Source organism: Rhagoletis pomonella, unplaced genomic scaffold, assembly GCF_013731165.1.
Source record: "Rhagoletis pomonella isolate Grant_MI unplaced genomic scaffold, Rhpom_1.0 Rhpom_scaffold_00004, whole genome shotgun sequence".
Classification (NCBI taxonomy): Eukaryota; Metazoa; Arthropoda; class Insecta; order Diptera; family Tephritidae; genus Rhagoletis; species Rhagoletis pomonella.
In genome coordinates this window covers 47,468,907-47,490,418 of record NW_023458558.1, presented here as the reverse complement: position 1 = coordinate 47,490,418, position 21,512 = coordinate 47,468,907, and the positions used below count along the sequence as shown (strand labels likewise).

At 36.3% G+C, this 21,512-nt stretch overlaps 2 protein-coding genes across 5 annotated transcripts; both read right to left on the bottom strand.

The window, feature by feature from the left end:
- Positions 1 to 1,388: 1,388 nt before the first annotated feature.
- On the bottom strand, positions 1,389 to 11,213 carry LOC118737664 (E3 ubiquitin-protein ligase RNF181 homolog). 3 transcript variants are annotated; one of them, XM_036468333.1, is made up of 3 exons: positions 11,125 to 11,213; positions 1,720 to 2,035; positions 1,389 to 1,635 (listed from the first exon to the last, which is right to left on the bottom strand). In XM_036468333.1, the coding sequence occupies exons 2-3, from the start codon at positions 2,026 to 2,028 to the stop codon at positions 1,501 to 1,503; spliced, it is 444 nt and encodes a 147-aa protein (XP_036324226.1). In that variant the 5' UTR covers positions 2,029 to 2,035; positions 11,125 to 11,213; the 3' UTR covers positions 1,389 to 1,500. The 3 variants fall into 3 exon arrangements, with proteins under 3 accessions (XP_036324226.1, XP_036324225.1, XP_036324227.1); XM_036468332.1 differs by having other exon boundaries at positions 1,720 to 2,032; positions 11,125 to 11,205; XM_036468334.1 differs by lacking the exon at positions 11,125 to 11,213 and adding an exon at positions 4,469 to 4,727.
- Positions 1,945 to 13,024, bottom strand: LOC118737663 (serine/threonine-protein kinase OSR1). 2 transcript variants are annotated; one of them, XM_036468330.1, is made up of 2 exons: positions 11,125 to 13,024; positions 1,945 to 2,032 (listed from the first exon to the last, which is right to left on the bottom strand). In XM_036468330.1, exon 1 carries the CDS (start codon positions 12,922 to 12,924, stop codon positions 11,188 to 11,190), a length of 1,737 nt encoding a protein of 578 aa, XP_036324223.1. In that variant the 5' UTR covers positions 12,925 to 13,024; the 3' UTR covers positions 1,945 to 2,032; positions 11,125 to 11,187. The 2 variants fall into 2 exon arrangements, with proteins under 2 accessions (XP_036324223.1, XP_036324224.1); XM_036468331.1 differs by having other exon boundaries at positions 1,949 to 2,035.
- Between the last annotated feature and the right edge of the window lie 8,488 nt (positions 13,025 to 21,512).

Genomic DNA, 21,512 nt, shown 5'->3' with positions numbered 1-21,512 from the left:
AACAATAAATAAGATTTCACTACGATTGAATTTTCTATTAGTAACAGTGTAGTTATAGTGAATGTTTTATTCGATAACTAAAACTATATTTGATGTTTGTAGCGATAAAAATATGCCTAAATCAGCCAAATACCCTATGTGGGTCGGCTGAATCAGTAAAACGTGACAGTAGTTGACTTTTGAGGTTAATATATCGGTCTTGAGTTGGTAAGGTTTTTAAAACATCCGCAGCTTCCTTTAAAGCATCGCTGCTAATTGCTGAGAGGACCAGATTATATTTACCGACATAAGATGTGGTCTTGTACGACTGAAAGGTGGCCTCAATTTGTAGAAACCATTTGTCTGGCATCTCAGTTCAGAACGGTCGCAGCTTGCATTGCGATGCAAGCTCCACATCTTTAGTTGGCATTTTGTTCGATGAAATATTCTCCCCATCCGTCGATGCGCCCTTTTGTCGATTCCGTCATGTTGTAACGACTCGGGGTCACCACTAATTTTTTGGTTTTGGAAGTTTGACTATAATTATAGGACATTGTGTTTAATAAACTAAATTACCATTTATTGCATAAGTACTACGTTATATATACTACTTTCGCGAATTTAGCTTATCATAATATACCGTTTATAACTATTTATATGCAAAATTTTATATGAAAAATAGTACCAAATTTCGTACTACTTCGCAAAGCGGGCTTTTTTTCTTCCCGTTTCTCTCGTGCTTCCATATTACAACCTTTTGTAAGGGAGCTGTCGACATGAGCTGTCACTACGTACAATACCTTGTATAATTCCACCATGGGTGCGTTCGAGCTACGTAATAATTACCGCAATATTGCAGCCTTGTTGCTTTCCTGATGTCTTTTTGCTGATGCTCGACTGAAAATTTTCTAAAATGCTGCAGAAATTGGGCAGTAAACATTTTTATTTGCTTTTGATTTGCCAATGATGAGTAACTGATTGTCAAAATTTTGTTCCTCGAATGCTTAAAGTAGGCACAGTCGCCCAAATATTCGCATAGAACGTGATACTGTGTCATAAAAAGTAACACTGCAGCATTTACTCGAATGCACCCTATACTTTCATCCAGATAGACAAAACCACAAATGGTATGTATGCACATTTAACGAATATTTTTATTTATAAAATTTAAATTTAAACACGACCAAAAAATTAAAAAATCCAATTCTAACAGTTAGACTATGAATTTTATTATATGTGTGTACATAAATTTTGGCACCTCCGTTTGCGATTTAACATCAGGACACACACCACAAATTGAAAGAAACGTGTAAGCGACAAAATATACATAATTATTTTATTTCCATGCAATATAAATTTGTAACTTCCAATCGAAAACTTACCTTTTTTTCATAAAAAAACAACTTCCCTTGTTTTCAAACGCAATTTATTTAGAAAGTTTCAAAACCTTGTCCGCCGAAAATATATTCCTTTTCCCCGCTGCCACCATTTCAATAATACTAAAATTAAGATTTAATTTATTTAGGAAAACATTGAGTCCATCATGTAGTCTTGTCGAGCGCGACGATTGGATTCATCTTGGCGAAACTCGCGTAACTCTTCATAGACTGGATCATCGGTTTCCAATTCGTAACGGCACATTGGACATGAGTTGGCCTGAAATTTGCAAGCGAAACAAAATAAAAATCAAAGACTTACTTCACTTACGCATCACCACCGCAAATCATCTAACAAATGTACCTTTTTCAGCCACAGTAGCACACACTCCTCGTGAAACTCGTGCTTGCATGGCAAAATTTTGTACTTCTCATCGACCTCTGCTGGCTGCTTGCAAACCGCGCACTCAAGTTCCTGCGCCACATCTGTTGCGGTAATGATATGGTCCGGCAGTGCGGCAATGGCGCGCTTAGACGCCTCGGGCACCTCGATTTCCATGTCGATGCCGTTCATGATGGCCAACACTTGCAGGCGCTTGAAATGTTTGGCAAAATCATTAGGACCGTCGGCGCCTGTCGGTTCGTGACCCATGTCTTCGAAATAGTCGGCCATTTTACTGCTGGAATTGTATGGAAAGAGAGGGGAGAAGGGAAAATAATAATGAAAATGGTGCTTCCAAAACGAGTTATTGTACCAAGGCGAGATCATACAAGGTGGAGTTACCGGAGCAGCTGATTTCAAGGCGAATTATGCGGATTCCCAAAATGATGTATTTTTTGTATTCTGATTGACGTCGTGTATATAATCTGTTATAGTGATTCTTGGTTATAGTGTAGTTTTTTGTTTTTGTGCCGCCGCTAGCACATTGTATGAATTCGCCTTGGGTTGTGTAATTTTGGTACTCGTAATTTATGGGTAAAAACACAATAGTTTGAGTGTAACTTCAGATCATTTAGCTTTATTCAAATTTTTTTATTTTGTTTTTTTTTTTTTTAATAATTTATGTAAATCGTTTATAACGCCAAAAATTACAATTGAACGTTGCGAAAAAAAGCTTACATACACATGCTACATATTTCAAAATTCGCAGCTGTTTAAATATATGATTTTAAATACATAAGTTATTACAATTCCATTGTGAACGCCACGCTTTTATTTATCATATGGTATACATATCAGGCTTTCTATTTTTTTTTTTTAGATTTTCATTAATTTTATTTAGTTTTTAATTTTTAATTAAATACAATTTTACGTATATTTGTAAGTTTGAATAAATACATACTTGCTGATGATAGATTCTATCCTGAAAATTTGAGCAAAATTTTCGCATTAAGATTTATTTTAAAAGGAAAATATTAAATATTTAGTTAGCAGCAAGTAGAAAAAGTTTAAAATATTATCGTTAAGACTTTGTACAGAATCACAGCTTTGCCAAATAAAGGAAAAAAAGTGCATTATAGACACGAAATAAAGTTCGCAAAGTTTAGGTTAAATTTTTTAAACACAAAAATATTTATCGTAGGCATTTCAAAGTGTACTTGTTTACAAATATTTGCTCTGAAGTCAGTTTTTAGTTTTTTTTTTACTTTTAAACTAAAAACTATAGTTTTTGCATGCACTTCTATGAAAACTTTACAAGTCTAGGGTTTTATGCTATACTTAAATATTTTATACTTTCAATATTTTTTGTTTTCAATTCTTCCCTAAGGCAAACAATTACGCGTCTACATATCCGCACACTATGCACGTATTCATTTGTGTATGGATAGATTTACGTAGTATACGCGTATATGTATCTACATATTTTGTAGTATATTTTGGGATTTTTTCCTTTCTGAAATCTAAAGTCGTATTTACTCTTTAATCAAAGAACTTGTCTTACTAGTGTCATTCGATGTAGTCTTCATGGTAAGTTACATTAGTGTGTGTGTATGTGTGTATGTATGTATATATATATACACATCGTCGCCTGGGTAAAATACTGTCGTAAGCGCCATTTTGGCGATTTTCAGTTAAAGATTCAATTTGATATTTTAAAATAAGATCTTTCGATTGGTGTTACTCGTTTTTCTATATTATATATTTGCAGGTTTGCAAGCTGCTCGGTCAAACATTTTGCTGTATGTGACAAAAATTTCACACACGATACAATTTTCATACAGTTTGATGAATTGTACTACTAGTTAAAATAGTCTTAAAAAATTGTAAGCTGCATACGACAAAATCATACCATTATTCGCAATAGAATGTTTAATGTGCTTTGGCAACTTTTATTGATAAAAAACCGTTTTGTGAATTGACACTACTTAATCGAGTTCGGAGATGTTTACGTTAAATATTTAACCGATCTGTATCGTTCGTGCGATTTTCAAAACCGAGATGTCAATTTAAAACGTTTACCGTCCGTCTTCACATGCTTGAAAATCTCGCAAGCGAGATACGAGTTTGGTTGAATGGGAATTTGATAGTACACTTTTTCATTTGTAAAATGTCGCCAAACCAGAAGGTTCGAGCCTTGCAACAATATTCACATCGTTTTACAAGTATTTTTTTATGTTTGTTATTTTTCTACAAAACCATCGTCTAAGCTTTAGCCAAAACCATATAAATCAGACTGTCAAACTTTATACAAAATGTAGGAAAATTCATAAAATTTGTATTAAAATTTCCAGCTTTTTATTCTGAACCTAAAAAGATGTAAGAAAATAGTAGGTATTTTATACTTCAAATGTTTAGTAAAATTAAGCATTAAATTTTCGTAAAAAAAAACGATTGTACAGCTTTTGAGAAATTGTGACCAAATTTTTAACAATAATTTCCCAAAACGCGCCCATACGGCAATCTTTTATCCAGGCGACGATGTGTACAGTAGCGATCAATGAAATAGTATTTTATATATGCGTATTTTAATTTTTTTTGTAAATATCAATCTGTAACATAAACCACATAAATAAAAGTTTCAAGGTTTCCACAAACGTTTTTGAATATACAGTTGTGTAGCCCATTGAATTTTACTAAAATAAAGTATGAGTTTCAAGTCACTAAAAATTACCCTTGATTTTTTAGAATTTCTTTTCGTCGAGAGTGTTGCCAAATTGTTGCGTAAAGTAGGCTTTAGCATTATTTGTTCTCTCCATATCCAAACTAGAACAAATTTTTCCTAATTGTGTGGGGGGGTTTTCCGATTATGTTTTGCCACTTTTTCGCCACTATAACGCAACATTGGCGAATTGTACAATTTACAGTCTTTGAAAAATTACAAAATACCGTGACGAGACACTGGGAGAAGTGCGATTGTACTGTCAATTTCTTCGCAAAACTACCCCAAGTTAGATGAACGCACCTGATTTAACAAAAATTGCAAAATAAAGTTAAAAAAAAAAATGTATATTTCATAGGGAAATTCTGAATATTTTCTTTACAAATTATTCTATTTAAATGTTTTTATTTCAGATTTGTCCTTCGTGCAAGTTTACGCACTGAATCCGTTTTACGAAGTCGTAAATTTCCTAGCGGCGAAACACGTAGGAGGAAAAATAAAGCTCCAAACCCAAGATTATACATATTGAAACATGTACATATGTACATACGTTTGTAATCGATGCTTGGCTTGATGCTCTTTTATCGCCACTCCTTTAAAGCCTAAACACCTAGATCCCAGTACATACATAAGTGAATAACTCATACATATGTAAGACGAGCACCTGAGATAACGGTAAGCACTGCAAAGGAATTTGTCTTCCACTCAGAATGGGGAACACAAAGGGAAGATCTCGGATTACTACACTGAATGACAGGTCATGCGTTTCAAAAACACGACGCCAAATGGGGACTCAATTCATGAAAAAGGGTATTGTAGGGAAAACTGGCCAAGCGTTTTCATTAATAAAGTTCCAAATGATATGCAAGCTTGCTTGTGCTTCGCAAAATGATTATTTAACTGGAGGCAAGGGGAAGATTTCAAGGGCTGCTCCTTTTTCTGGTTATTTTGTTCAAAGAGTGTCTGTCCATTGAGAGCGATTTGTTTAAAAGTCTTAGGGAAACAAGCGCAGAACTAGGAGAGGGAAGGCAAGAGATGAGTAAGATAATGGCAAAGTTGGCGAAAGTAAAGGAAAATATAGCAAAGAGAGTAAAAAATGAAAACCAAATTAGATTTGGAACAAAAGAATTTTATGTTCCTTCTGATTATTCTGATTATGGAAAGAAGGAAACAGATGTTCTTGTAATGACTCAGAGCTACTTCTATGGCACAGAAGATTGATGATTATTCCTCAATTCTTTATGATCACTTTCATCATTTCAATATTATTTAAGTTTTGTAATCGCCATGAATAACTCAGTGAGGGGGGGTGTATTGGTGCAAAAATGGTGGGTAGGCACTGCGGTCCATGTTAAAGTTCGTTTACCACCTCTTCATGGTTGTAAGCCATGCAGAATCCACAAAATGCTCCGGAAGCAGTGTCCGGAGGATGCATCATAGGCTCGTCAGAATGGGTACTTGTACGTCAATAACGCAAAAGTATGCGAAGGAAGTGACGTACGTACCGTAGAGATACGCCACAATGAAGGTGTTGCGTCTGCAAACAAAAATCAGCTGTTCCTTATGGCCGCGTACTTGGGGCTTACACAAGTAAATTTTTCAGATACAATAGCAAAACATTCAAATTTTTTTTACTATATATTCCAGTTTCTCTTGATGTCTTCATAAATTGACTCTGGCTTTACGAAGACAGGGCTCGAATCGTAACATCCGTTCACGGTTCGAAAACGATACGAAAGAAAATTACGTGATACGTCAGGCAGTATAAGCTGAATGAAAAAATGTGTTTTTACGTGACGAGCAGTACGATATCGTATGTGACGATTCGAGCCCAGTTTATTGTCTGGATCAGTATTGATATTTAGTTGAGGTTCTTAAATTGTAGAAAATCAACGACAACAACTGTAACTTTTTGAGCTTATCTTTTAGTTCATTGTACAGCTTAAGTTGGTGTAGACTTAATTTAACCTAACTTATCATTGCGATCTCTCCAACTAGCCCATAAAGCCACAAACAAATTCTAAAATTTTATTCCAAAAATTATATATAAAAAAAATTTAAATCAATCGGAAAAAATATAAAAAATAGCCCAACCCGGGTAATCGTATAATTTTATCGCGAGATGCATATATATTCAAATATGAGGAAAATAACGACAAAAAATAAATACAGAAGATAGATCAGTTTATATTAGGGAAAATAAATCACATAAAATGAGATCAGTAACACTAAAATGGAAGTCAACAGTATATATTTTTAGAGAGTAGAGTTATTCAATTCCTTCATTTTCGGCAGGATCGTCATTAGGTAAACTGCATTTCCAAAGATGATAAAAAGAATCGCAATAACCACAACACTCAACACTAATATTACTATTCACAATTACTTTCAAAATTACAATTCAGAACTTCGTTTTGTACCAAATATGAAATGTAGGACATATTACTTAAACGCAAACGGATTAATAATCAAAGTGACAGAGATTGCAGCGTTTTGTACAAAAAGTATTTTTGATGTTGAAATTGTACTTAAAATCGGTTAATTGTACTTTTGTACTTTCTAAAACTAATTGTACTGAAAAAAGTACAATTGTACTTAAAATATCAACACTGGTCTGGATGCCTACTTTACTCAAACAATGTGTAAATTATGTGCATATTCTCATTGGTTGTAAACGCGGGGTTATACAACTGTCAGTAGTGACGGACTTACGTGCGTCAAAAGTTGAGTGTTGGCCAACGTTCGTTGGGTCCGTCGACGCAAGGGTTACCAATCTGACGCTCTCTACTCAACTGTTAGTTTCATCCTTGGGCGGAACGTACGTAAAGTACCCATTCTGACGGGGCCATCAGACTAGGCCGAGCATACTTTGAAGTGACATTAAATTAAAACTTAAGAAAGTTCAATTACATGGCAGTTGAGAATTTCATAAATTGCATAAAGGAAATTTTCGCACGTGCAGCAGTACATAGCATGTATTTAGGCGCCTGGTGTTAGCAAAAAAACTCTTGATTGGCAAGTGAATGTATAATATTTTTCTCAACCATTTTTCCACAAATTTTTTTGCATACAAAATATGTTCCCTTTTGTTTGAGATTGGCTTGGTTTTCCAATTGACGTACACTTGAAAAACATTGGAAATTTGAAACACTGTCTTCATTAATTTTTTAAGAAAATATAGCTCATAAAACATATATCGATGGCTGAGTGGAAGATCGATCTATCTCGGCAGCCAGTTCGATAACGCTCTATCTCAGAAATTTCCCAACAGCGCCCTATCTCAGAATTCAGTTCAAAAACGCCCTATCTCAGCACATTTTCAATATATTTTAGGACATTTTTTAAACGAACTCTGCAGTCTTCAACCAAATTTTGAGATTGGGCGTTTTTCAATAAAATTCTGAAGTAGGGCGTTCTTCAATCAAATTCTGTTCTTCAAAAGTTTTTTGAGATAGAGTATTTTTGAAGTGGCTGCCGAGATAGGCAACTCAGCCAACGATAGTACTTATAAAAAAAAAAAACGTTAGTTTTAGCGACTTGAAACTTACATTTTGTTGTACTGAAACTGAAACAAAGTTTTCTAAAAATTCTGAACAAAAAAAATTTTAATTTTGATGAATTTTTATTTTTTTTTTTTTAATATTCGTGAATTTATATAAAGAGCATGTGGGAATCGGTAGCAAAGTTCGCGGCGAGTAAATTTTTGACAACTATAATAATAATAGATTGGCGCTTACACATATGTTAGTGTTTGGCCGAGCTTCTACTCCGATTTGTGGCGTGCGCCTTGATGTTTTCACATAAAGTGGAGGGACCTACAGTTTGCGCCGACTCCGAACGGCGATTGTATTTTTCTGAGAAGCTGTTTTTCATGGCAGATATACACTCGGAGGTTTGCCATTGCCTACCGAGGGGCAACCGCTGTTACGAAAAAACCTTTTATTAAAATTTATTTTTGCGATGTTGCTTTGACCAGGGCTTGAACCCAGGCGCTGCGGAGTGGAAGTGCGCACTGCTTACCACTACACCACAGCGGCCTCAACTATGAGGTGCATAAAATTTCAGTAGCTCATGAGCAGTGTTGCCGTTTTGATCAATATAATTCAAAAGTGATACGTGTTTGTGCAAATTTCCGGACGATACTTGAATTTTTCGCGTATTACAAATTTTGATACATGTTATTTATGTACATATGTATGTAGTGGCAGCTTTTAAAATTTGATCGAAAATGTTTTCTTGAGAGCTGCATACTGGCCTTAAACAAAATTTCAATCAGCTGTACTAACAACTTGCAATGCAAGTTTTTTCTAATTTTGCGTCCGCGTACTTTTTTTTTTGAATATTTTCAAATTCGAGAGAAAATCGCTCGTTACTCTCCTGCAAGTTTCTGCTGGATATTTTTCACTGGAGATCTATTCGAACAGGCTCTATGTTGGTTGTCGCAACGGTTGCTCCGTGCGTAGTCAGCATACATGGCGGAATTATACCAGGTGAAGTAATTAGAGCGAGAAGAAAGATTTTGACACTGCCTTATTTGAAAAATTGCCTTTAAAATTTGACTATAAGGCATCGGAATGTCTGAAAATAAAGTGAGAAAGCCGTTTTATTACTTCACCTGTTTATTGCGCCATGGTCAGCATATAAACATTAAAAAATGTGACGTGAAAATTAAACAAAAAACAAGATATGCGTTTTTTAAATATAAATTTTTAATATAGTTTTCGAAGCGCATTTTATGCATCTATTTTTTTTTTTAACGGAGTTCGCTAAAATTATTTACAAACTATTGAACATTTTTTAGGTTATAATTGCAGCAACTGAATGTATGTATGTATGCATGTCTGTGTTATGAGGAATACATATGCACATATTTGCACATATGTATGTAGTTGCATTTGTATAATATCTAATTACTAGTCCTATTGCAATTTTTAATTGGAACAAAAATGCCTAAATGTTGTGGGAGTGTATATTTTTTAAGTATTTTGGTTTTATAATATTTTATTTTTAGTGATATTTTAAAATTGTTTAATTGTGTATCTTAATTTATTTATTTTGTTAATACTTAAATTGTTGTATTTAAATAGTTTTTAATCATTTGCAGTTTATTATGTATTTCATTATTAGTTGCATACGTTCACTTGCTCTATATCTACATATGTTTGTTGTATGTATGTATGTATGTATGTACGTACATATAATCGATTCGCTAGCCAGAGCTGCAATGCTTACAAGTTTTCAAATGTTGCATTCAGACGAATGAGTACAAACAAACACTAAATTTAATTATTGTTTTGAAAAGTATCATGCGATTATATTTAAATTTTGTTTTATGTGATATTTTTTTTTTTTAATTTTAAATAAATAATTTTGAGGCATCGTAAGTAATTATTGTTATTTCACCCTATTTAATGTGTAGGGCATTTGATGATTTTTTTAAAAAAAGGTTTTTGAGATTTTTAAAATTGTCGTTTTTAAGGCTTTTCCTTTATTTTTCTGCGTAGCTACTATTTAATTTTTGTGTTTGAAAATCAATAAAATTATCTTCTTTAGGTTTTAATGCATCAGCTGACACAGCTTTCAAAAATATACCCAAAATAAAGCCACTTCCCTTCCGTCCTTCTACATTTCGCGAACTTGTTGACATAGCACGTTTTTAGGCGCCATCGTGTGAAAGCATTATGTATGGATGTGGCTTGCAGCTGATAACAGTTGTTACAATTTATGAATCTTCCTTCGTTGCTTTGCATATTATGCAGTTAATTCCACTTTATACTGTTAATTAACATATGGTTGTATGTACATATAAGCATATGCATACGTACATATGTACATATATGTACATTTGTAAATCATGAATGTTCGCATACAACTCACTAAATGACTAAGGCTACGTTCACAATTATTACATTAAATACATTTTCAAACTAACAGTAATTTAACAATATTTTTTTTTTTTTTAAACTTACTTATAATTTTGTAAACGTAGTACATTTACTTGCAAAAGCGCAATTTTTACTCCATTTGAGAGGCGCTGGTTTTCAAGAAAAAAAACATTGCAATATATTTTTAAAAAACCTTTTTAACGGAGTGAATACAGATTTTCTTTTATTTATTTATTTTTTTGTGGCATACATACACATACAAATAAGCACGCTCTACCAAGCTTTACCGCAAACTAAACTTCTAATTAAAGTTATACCATTTAAAGGCTACAGCTAGTATTTTTTCCAGCTCCCATTACTTTTAGGTGGCTGCATAAGAACGGCGCTTTACCCTAATTAAAAAAAAATAAAAATACAATTCAATAAATAATTACAAGTATCGCAAACATGTAATCGTAAGTACTTTCAATTTTCTTCTTCACTCTGTGTGTTCACTACTTTGCGCATCCCTATCCTGCAATTTTTCTGTTTGCAAACAAAGCGCTTAACTAATCAGCTGAATAGTTTTATGCCCAAAATTTTTTAAATTTTATATAATTTATTTTAAATTTTAAAATTATTAATTTTCCTACGCTATGCGCTGGCTTTTCAGTGTTTGGCAAAAGTCTAAAATTTTTTATATTTTTTTTTAATTTAAAACTACAGTTTACTCCACTATTGAAGTGATTACAAAAATATAAATTTAACCCCATTAAACTGCAGAGTGAAACAAACTCCACGCACACGCTAATAGTTTTTTGTGTCTTTAACGTCACTTTCCGCTGATTCGTTCACCCCCGGTTCCTCCTAATCTGTTATCGATATCTGTGCATACCCCACCAGTGAGCGATCGTCGAGCACTTCACCCGGCTGCACGCCAGAGTTCAATTGGAACGTGATAGTTTTGAGCGCGGCGCGTTGGTCAATCAGTTGTTGCAGATGCACAGCCATTGGTTGCGTGTCCAACGCGTCGACGAGTCCGGCGTCGACCAACTCCATGGCAATGCCTTCGGCAGAGTCTTTGCCTACTGCAAACTCAAAGCGTATATCGTGTAATTCGCGTCGCTGGTTGCGCATGCGCAGCACAAGATTGACCGGCGGTGCCTCACCGACATCTGGCACCAACGATGAGGGCATCGGCATTTGCGCCACTCCGGCCATGGCTTGTGCTATCGCAGAATCTGCTGGCTGTGCGTAAGCTGCAGCAGGCGTTGGTATATTAACCGCTGCTGTTGCTGTTGTTGGTATATTTACAGCGGCTGTTGCTGTTGTTGGTATATTCACAGCTGCTGTTGTTGTTGTTGTTGGTGCATTCACGATTGCGGATTGCGGTGCAGGTTCCGTTGCGGTTGCTGTAGTCTCCGAGTAGTCATCATGTTCGCTATCTGATGAGTCGGCATGTTCGAGACGATTGATGGGTCGATCGTCAGATTCTGAGTCTGAGGAGTGATGCTTGCCGCCGTTGTCTTCCTCTTCACTCGACCACACCCATTCGCCGGTGACGGTGCGATGTAGTCGACCGGAGGCGCCCGGTTGCCGTTTCGCGGCTTTGTGTACGCGCGTCTCCATAGATGGACCAGTGGCGAGCAGTGTTTGCGTGAGATATTTACGATCTTTGGCCTTCTTGAAGAAGGCATTCTTCAGCAGTTCACTGGCGGTGGGTCGCTTCGAGGGCTCCTTTTGCAGACACTCAACAATCATTTTTCGGAATGTCTTGCCGTATGCCTTGTATTGATCCTTCTCATCAGCGCCGGTGTCCAGTGTGGGCGGGTCGTTCTGCAACGTCAGCATCAACACCTTCATGGGTGGATACTTGTGGTAGGGTGCGGTGCCAGTTGCCATTTCGATAGCGGTGATGCCAAATGACCAAATGTCGGCTTTAAAGTCATAGCCATGATCCTGTTCCATGACCTCGGGCGCCATCCAACATGGTGTGCCCACGAACGTGTGACGCACCTTCTGGCGCGACAGATCACGTCCGGTTGCTAGCCAAGCGCTAACGCCAAAGTCAGCAATTTGTATAGTACCATCATCACCAATCAGTATATTACCCGCCTTGATGTCACGATGTATCTGTCCGTTCGAGTGGAAATACTCAAGACCTTTGAGTACCTCTTTCAAAACTGTAGCGATGGTCGCTTCATCGAAGACGCCATGCTTGCAATTCGAAGTGCGCATTTTGTGTTTGATAATGTCCAGCAGTGAGCCGCCCTCGAGCAGACGCAACACCAGCCACAACTCCTCGCGCACCACAAACGATGTGTAATAGGTTACGACATTTTCGTGATTGCAGGACGACATCGCCTGTATCTCTTTGAGCAATTCATCCATAGAAGTGTTCCACTTCTCCAGATTGATGCGCTTGATGGCGCATTTCTCGTTACGTGGCAGGCATAGTGCGGCATGCACGACAGCAGTCGCGCCAACGCCGATCACATCGCGCAATTCGTAGTCATCCTTCGTATTGGGCCAAGGCTGTTTCTCGGACGTCGTTGGGTGTGCCGCCGCAGCACCTGTACTATTCAAATTAGCGCTGGATGCCATTAGTAGTGCTTTGCTCTGATTGTTCTGTGTGCTTATGGGAGGGGCCGATCTCTGTGAGTCACCTGGGTTTACTTTAAGGGCCTTCTGTACAAAACCAGACGCTGTGAGACACTGGTTTTCCAACGAACGCAAATCGTGCTCTGTGCGTGTTGGCGTTAAAGTGTTGATTGTGCCGTTGTTGTTCGCTACCGATTTCGTAACTTCTGTGGTTGTAGTCGATTTACTTACTGTTGGCTGTTGCAATACTACAACTGCGCTAGCTGCTTCAGATTTGTTTGCGTCGTGTATTTGCTTGCAGTTATTGTTTATTGAAGCGTCGTCGTCTTCGTCTCGCGTTCTATAATAGGCTGGCGTATCTGCACTTATCTCGGGCTCAGCGGCGGTTTCACTAGGCAAGAATGTTTTAGTTGTCGTCGAAACAGTGCCTCTCGATGTCAGACAGAAGGTCAGTATCCCCTCTTGCTTATCGAAGAATGCAACTCCTGGAAGAGAGGAGAATGGAAGAGAAAAAAGATGCCGCTATTGGTCTTTGTACTTTGATTTAAGATTTGTTTATTGTTTTATTGATTTTTAAGTATATGTCTGTGTAAGTGTGTACATACTTAAGTAAGCCAGTTTTTTGACTGCGATTTACAGGTAGGTACATATGTACATATGCATTTATTTAACTACAACATTAGCAACTAAATATACTCTAAAATTCTATGCCAATATATATGTATGTATGTATATATGTATGACAAAAGCGAACGCTGAAGTGGGGTGAGGTGAGAGAATGCAAAATGATGTTCGCACATTATTATGGGATTTGTACTGATCGTATTCAAAGCGAGAGTTAAGGAATAAAATAGCAGTGCATCGAAAAAAAAATTAACGATGAATTAGATGTGAAATACAAATTTACTTCCACTGAATCACTTCGCAGTGCAAGCAGAAAGAGCCGGTGAGTAATTTTAAAAGATTTTCCAAATTTTAATTCAGTTTCATAACACTGGATCACAAATTTTAATTTTGTTTTTGTTCTCCAGACGCCACTATCCAATTTGTATGTAGGATCGCTCGCTGATCTCGCGAAAATCGAGTATTTTTTATTATTTTTTGTATGGATACGTTTTCGAGATATGTATTTGCAATTAGTTCATCATTCCAAGTTTTTTTTGTTTTTATGAAAAAATCAAATTTTAACAGGTAAAAAACTAAAAAATAACAGTTTCTGTGTAAATGTTTTGCACTTTGGTTAAAACCTGTTCCTTCAGAAAAAAATTAAGCTACCAACGACGAAAATAATGAATAATGATTAGTCAAATGAAAATGCGCAAGGATTTATTGTACGAAATATGAGCAGAAAACAGTGTTACTTATACGCCACGTACACCTGAGTAAGTAGAATGTTTGCATCGAAAAAAAGAGGTGTCAGATATGATTAATTAGTTTCTAGGAAACTTTCAGGACTATCGAAAACTGATGTATAGAAACAAAATTATCTCGATTTTCGGAATCACCGAGCAATTCAACATAGGAATTGAATAGTGGCATCCATAGTACAGTTTTGCTGTAAACCAGTGTAATCAGAAATTTGTCAAAAGTTTGGAGACATTGCTTTTGTGGTATTTGCTGGGTTAAATGTAGAATTATGCATACTTAAATTAGCCTTAGATAGTGCTTTTCATCTTTATACCTCACGCAGCGCATAAATATCCTCTGAACTAAAATTACACACATTTTGCCTACCCTGCACATCGAAGCCCTTGTTACTCAGAAGGCAGCGTGGTTCCACCATAATATAGAAGAGATCACTCATCCCGTGGTCATTGTTACATTGCGGAGATTTTACTATTTCCTCCTCCTCGGGCGCGCATAGGGATTATAACCCTCACTGAGTAGAATTCTTCTTTCTGTGTTGCCGAAGAAGAGGGGGGGCTGAACACCTTTCTGCGTAGGCGGCCTTCTGAGTGTAGCACCTAAGTGGCGCCAACGAAGCCTTCACAGTCGATCGCCCTCTCGTGTTAGGCGTCTTCATCAAGGGCGGCTATGAGCATACCCGTTCAGGGCAGCTCCATATGGGGGCGTTACTGACGTCCGGGAGCCCTGCACGGGCAAGATGAGTACCAACTCTCGTCCCAGTGGTTCAGAGACCAAAAAAAGGGGTTACACCCAGCAGGGCTGCTGAACTCTTGGTGAACTGTGGCCCGGCGCTGACTTAGTGGCAGTGCACAGCAAGCCGAGAGCTAGGGCATGGGTCCCGGAGGAACCCTCAAATCCACAGGAGATCTTGGAGTTTATGAAGATCTCCAATGACTCACTACCAGTTTTTGATTGGAAACGGTCTTGTAAATGTTCTTCTTATATAGAAAAAAGTGCATAAAACCCTCCGCAAAAAAAAAAATTAGAAATCAACGCGATTTTTTAGCTGCCCAAAAAGTGCGGTACAAAAATTTAACAAAACTTTAAAACTGTATACATACCCAAACATTTTCTATTCAAATTAAAAAGTTAAACATTTTGATGAAAATTTATTGACTTTCTTTTAAGCTCTTTATAAAGTTTAAAAAATTATTTTAGAAAAAAATAACCTTAAAAACCTTACAATTATTTAACCAGAATCACCACGCACTCAGCTTTGCTTTCCACTGTAGTTGTTTTCCTTTCAAATGTGACTTGGTTTTTGCCCTTATGGATAGGATAAGAATCGTGGGGAAAGCTTTGAGTGCTTTGAGCTACCTCTAAATACTTTTTGATTTAAAAATAAAAAAGAGGGGTGCATTATTTCGGTATAGAAGAATCCTTTTTTTTTTTGCCACCCTATTGTGCATTCAGCATACTAATTCAAATAAGTTTTTTCTCTATTTCAATTGGATTTCTATCTGAATTAGTGCGGCGAATGCCCAGGCTAATTTTGTATGTTCTACGTATTCTACGTTCTTTATGCTTTGGTCAGTCTTGTCATCGAAAATGCCTCTGATCCGCCTTAAGTTTGAGAGTTAGCTGTAGGACTTAATCGTGACCAACCGCAGTTAATTATCGAGATAATTCCGAATTAACAAGTTGATCCGGCTCAACGCTGCCTCTGACTATGCCTTTTGGAATCGAACAATGCTGAACTTTCATTCATGTTTGGGCAGTTAAAATAATTCTGGAACTAAACTAGAGTGGAAATGTAAAGTAATTCAGTTACAGCAAGCTTTTTAAATTTTTATTTTTTTAAATCATTTTCACACAACAAATATATTACAAGTGCTAACAACGGGGGTTCCCAACGCAGACAATTCTAATTAAAAAATTTTTCCACTGAACTAATTTGCTGCTTTTAACCGGAACACTGATAAGATACTTCTTTCGTTTTTTTAATTTAAATATAAAGAAAAGATACGAAATTACTTAGTTGAATTGTTTCGAAAGAAGTTACCGCAACTTGCTTTATTATTTCTCAAGCACTGTAAAAAAACCACCTGCTATCGCACTGTTATCGCTATTATGTGACTATCCACAAGCGGAAGCCAAATGAGGGCGATAAGAGAGGACGACAGGGGTTGTATTAAATAAATAAAAACTCGAAAAAAACGAAATTACACAAATATAAGAGTGTGTTTGATATTAATGGTCCCACATTACATAGCACATACATATGTATGTATCTACATATGCATATTCAGAATAGAGTAATTTATTTACTTTTTTGTTGTGCGGCTACTTCGACAACTCATTGCATATGCACTTTTTAACATATAAACACAATACACGTGGCCCAAATGTCAATCAATAGCTATCAATGGACATTTCACTAAAATGCGGTTCCCACAGTGCGCTTGGCTAAACAAAACAACACAAATAAATTGCTAAATAATAGTTGAATAATGTAAAGTAAATCAATGAAAAATGCAAACACACAATTTTTTAATGTGATCAATAAATTTTGTAACCACTAATCGTTGTTGTCCGATGACAATTTAATGGTAGTGGCATGGAAGTGCCGAACGAGCGAGCTAGAATGGGAGACTGATAGATGAAATAAGAGAGCGTGAACACGATGTGTGATGGGAAAGTACGTCATAAAGTCAAATGTGATTAAATTCAAATGAAATTCAAAGCCAATAACAGGCAACAATAGCTAAAGCAGAATCAAAGGGTTGTAGGGTATGAGTAGTAAGTGAAAAGAAGGAGGAACAACCCACAACAGCGTGAAAGAACTCTATAATGTCATTGTGTATGCTATTTGAACATGTCGCCCCGTGTTACGCCAGTCTTTGGCGCATTGCCTAGCTGTCTGCCTTGCCTTATCGTCTGTCCGGCCGACATGCGGTAGAAAAGCATTTATCTTTCTTCGTTTAGTCTAGCGCGTACACATTTCTAACCGCATTCGTCATACTGATTGTATATGTATACAATAAAAATATATCGAATAGTTCGCTTATAAGAGCAATAGTGAAATGCGGCAAAGAAAGAACAATACAAACAAAATAATTTAATTATATGTATATAAAACGAAAACTAAAAAAAAACACGCCTTAATAATAAGTCGGACTAAAATATAAAATAAAATTAATTAACATATTAATAGACAATCCACTAACTCAATATACATATATAATTAAAGATTTTCTAAATAAGTCAAAAAACTGTAGGTGTTCCGGAGGAGGGGGGAGCCTCCATAGAATAAAAAATTAATTCTATTTTCGGAATCAGCAAACTATATAGGAAGGATTTCGAACGGAAATGGGTTAAACTGGCCGGAAGTCCATTTTTATAAATGGGATATACATACCTTTATCACAGATTCGTATTCTGTGGACACAAATGCGTAACTTTTGTTTGAAACATTTTTCTCGGAAGTGCCTTTTTAAACCTCTAAATGACCGAAATGTTTTAAAAGGAAGACAAATAAATATGAATCCCCAAGTCAGGAGAGATGGTACAGGCACTTCCGAGGAAAAAGTTTCAAACAAAAGTTAAGTGTTTTTTTATGCGCAGAGTCCGAACCTGTGGCAAAAAAAAATGTATATCCCATTTGCACGATGGAATTTTGGTCAGTTAACCGCACTTTCGGTCGAAACCGGAAGTCGGTAATACGACAAAAAAAGATAGAGCGTCTAGAACTAAAAAAATTTTAGTTACGACTAAGATTAAGCAAGACCATATGCCAGAATCGGGAAATTCGTAATCGAATGATTACTAGTTTAGAATTAAATCGAATAAAATGGCAGCTGTTTCCACCACAATACAATTTCAGTTGACACAGCGCACTCGCTATAGAATGCCGTGATCTCAAAATAAAATTTCGGGCCATGTTAAATTGTGCTTTGTATTACAAAGATCGTAGCCATTACGGTCCGTGTGAATAATAATTTTACAATACTTATATTATATTTAAGTTGGGTATCCACAAGCCACGGCCGCTGTTGCACGAGCGGTTAGAGGTGCTTGCTACCACCGGTAGGAACCGGGTTCGTTCCCCGATCCCACAAATTATTTTCTAATACCGGTTGCTGCTATGAAAAATGCTGATCACAGAAAACTAATTGCCCCTTTCGGGCAATCATGTTGGCGGATATAAATAATGTTATCTTTCAAGGGTTAAACAATGTAGATACGTATTGACGCACTTAATTTTCCTCTACGGACCTCTCTACTTGTAGGGTTCGACAATTTTCCTTACAGTTATTCGAATTTCACCAAAGAAGTACAAAATATGGTTAGGCTATCAACAGTTTTGCACAAATTATCACCAGCACGTATGTATATATTAACGAAATTTCGCGTGTCTTATATGTGTCTATTAACGCAAACATATACAAACATATCATGTGTGTACAATAAAACGTGACAGTGTTGGGCAAAGTCTAAGAATACAAAAAATTTCCATAAACTTTGTTGTCATGGACAATAATCGAATAGTAGAAAAACGTGATATCAACATACATTAGAACGTACCACTTTACAAGCAAACAAAAAACAAAAAAAAAAAGTTCGCATACACAAGGCAGTTTCGAAAAAATATTTTGGTTTTGTATTGACCGAAGCAGGCGGGTTTCGGTGACACCTATGCACTCTACATTCGCAAGTAATGTTTTTTTGATAGTTTTTAAAAAGTTTAATGATTTTTGGTGAGTTTTAGTGGTACGTTAGGGAGATAAGAACAAAAAAAATTGTTTCCTCGAGACAGGAATATCGATTTATCATACTTTCAATATAATCCTACTGTAAATGATATGGAAAACTGTAAAAAGGCGACCCCTCCATTCGGCAAAAAGAAAAATACATTTATTTCGAAATTGCTTTGAAAAACTTATTTTAACTCAGGGATATACGGCGAGTTTGTTCTGGAACGATCTAATGTACATACAAACATATGTAGTTACACGTTACGAAATGCTACCAATAAATCAAAATATGCTTAATTTATGTACATACTACACACAAACAACGCCGGCAATATGAACACCATGCTATTAAGTGCTAATGACATAAACAAATTTGCATTAAAAATGCGTTAAGTGACGGGAATTCGAGAACTTCACAGGCGCCCTCAGCTGTTTAGATACATATGCATGTACATACATATACAAAATTTGCATAACACAAGCGTGCATGAAATAAAAATTAAAAAAAAAAAAAAAATCATTCAATCCAATTATGTAATATGAGACGCGGTAGTAGCACTTTCGACCGCCTGCTGCTTTGGAATTTATTGGAAACAGAGGGAAACCTGTTAGGCGGGTGATAGTTAAACGAAGAAGCGCGAATTTCAATTTTGTATTTCTTTGTTTTTTTTATTTCTTTTTTTATGCGATTTCAGCGTCCTCCAACAGGTCGCCGTTGCGGAAGTGCTGCCGTTTCGTTTTGCCCGAATTTTTTTAAATTCGCAAAAGACGGTAGAAACAGTGAAAAAAAGTGAAACGCTGTCGAATTTTGCCATCTTTGAAAATTGTATTGTTTTTATTTTTGTTTTAAAGTCACGCGCGACATTCGAATGACAAAAGACAACAAGACAAACAATTTAAAAGAAAAATAAGCACACAACTTAGTTAATAAAAATCACAACTTAGAGCATTTGTTACAAATGCGTGAATGAATCCAAATGTCAAAAAAAAATGTCTAAACATTAAAGCATTTCTTGGTATTTCTTGCTAAATTTTTCCGCTCTTACAAAGGGGCTAGCAGTAAATAGCAAAGAAAAAAAATCTGCACAAACATACACTAAAAAAGGTGAAAACAAGCCCGGCTGCTAGATGATGGCGAAGTTAATGAACTTTGGGCAGTTTAACTGGAATGATGGACTTTCCACTGATCTGCTGAACTCACAATTCAACTTCAGCAATTAATGAAAAAAATTTTCTTTAATTCGCTTTGAACTACTGTAAGATGGGGCTTAAGAAATTAAAACGACACACACGCAAATATATCATACATGTGATTCAAGCGCAGTTGCGCACATTTTGAGCGGCGCGGAGACGAAGGCGCCCCTACTCCATTATCGATTGCCGGTCGATCACACGATACTCACATTTTAATCAGATGACAAAACGAGTGCTATTGAGCGACCACAAGCGTCGAGTTCAATAAATTCTCAACGAGAAAATGCCAATGACAAGGGAAAGACGGGCGAAAATAGCAAAGCAAAATAAATAGTAAAGAAATACAAAAAAAAATGTTAACTCACAAAAAATAAAATAAAAAGTATAACCATACAAATAAGTAATTTGCATTTTTATTGGCCTTAAAATCGCAGTCAACTTTAAACTGGCATGTGCCAAGTATAAAAAAAAAAACAATTAAGAAAAGTTTAATTACAATGCCCCGTTGTCATCCAGTACATCTCATTTCGTGACACGAAATCATATAGCATTGCACATAGCATATCAGTTTGTACACCTTCCAAATTTTATCAGTCCAATGTGTTATTCCAGCTTTAATCTTGTCAACCAACAGTTTAGCAGCACTCAAATTTGAGTACGCTTAGAAATTATTCGGTTTGATTGGTTTATTGAAATTTCTCCACAACACAAATTTGTACAAACGAATTTCAAGAAAGTTCTGCGCGTTCTTATAATTACACCACCAAACGCAGTGAAATTGAACGTTTTCGAAAAAAAAAAATATATATGAAAAATGCGAAACGCGCGCGCAACTCTTTGACGCGTTTTTTGCGTGCGTGGATACACCACAGTAAAGCGTTAAGTCAGTTTGAACGTCGCCGAACAACTGAGCAAAGACAGCGAAAATAAATATGAAACCTATGTGACTCGCCCCAACGTTCCAACGCCGCGCTACCACCGTCGTCGCAGTCATCGTTATCGTCACGCCGTCGTTACCGCCTGTCATTTGTTGCTTTCAGTTCTATTTTCATTTTATTTTATTTATTTTTTGTTGGTTTGCACCACAGCGTAATAGTCGCTGCTGTAGTCGTCGTAGCTGGTGTCAGTGTTGCCAAATACTAGCTTTTCCTACAAAACTGGTAGATTTTTTCCATTTGGTAGGTTGGTAGGCTACATTGGATTTAGGTAAGTTCCGGGTCAATAATATTTATTTGCGAAAATTATAAAATATGTATCTTCGTGTAGCGGCGACCGTAAAGATGAAAATATATGGGA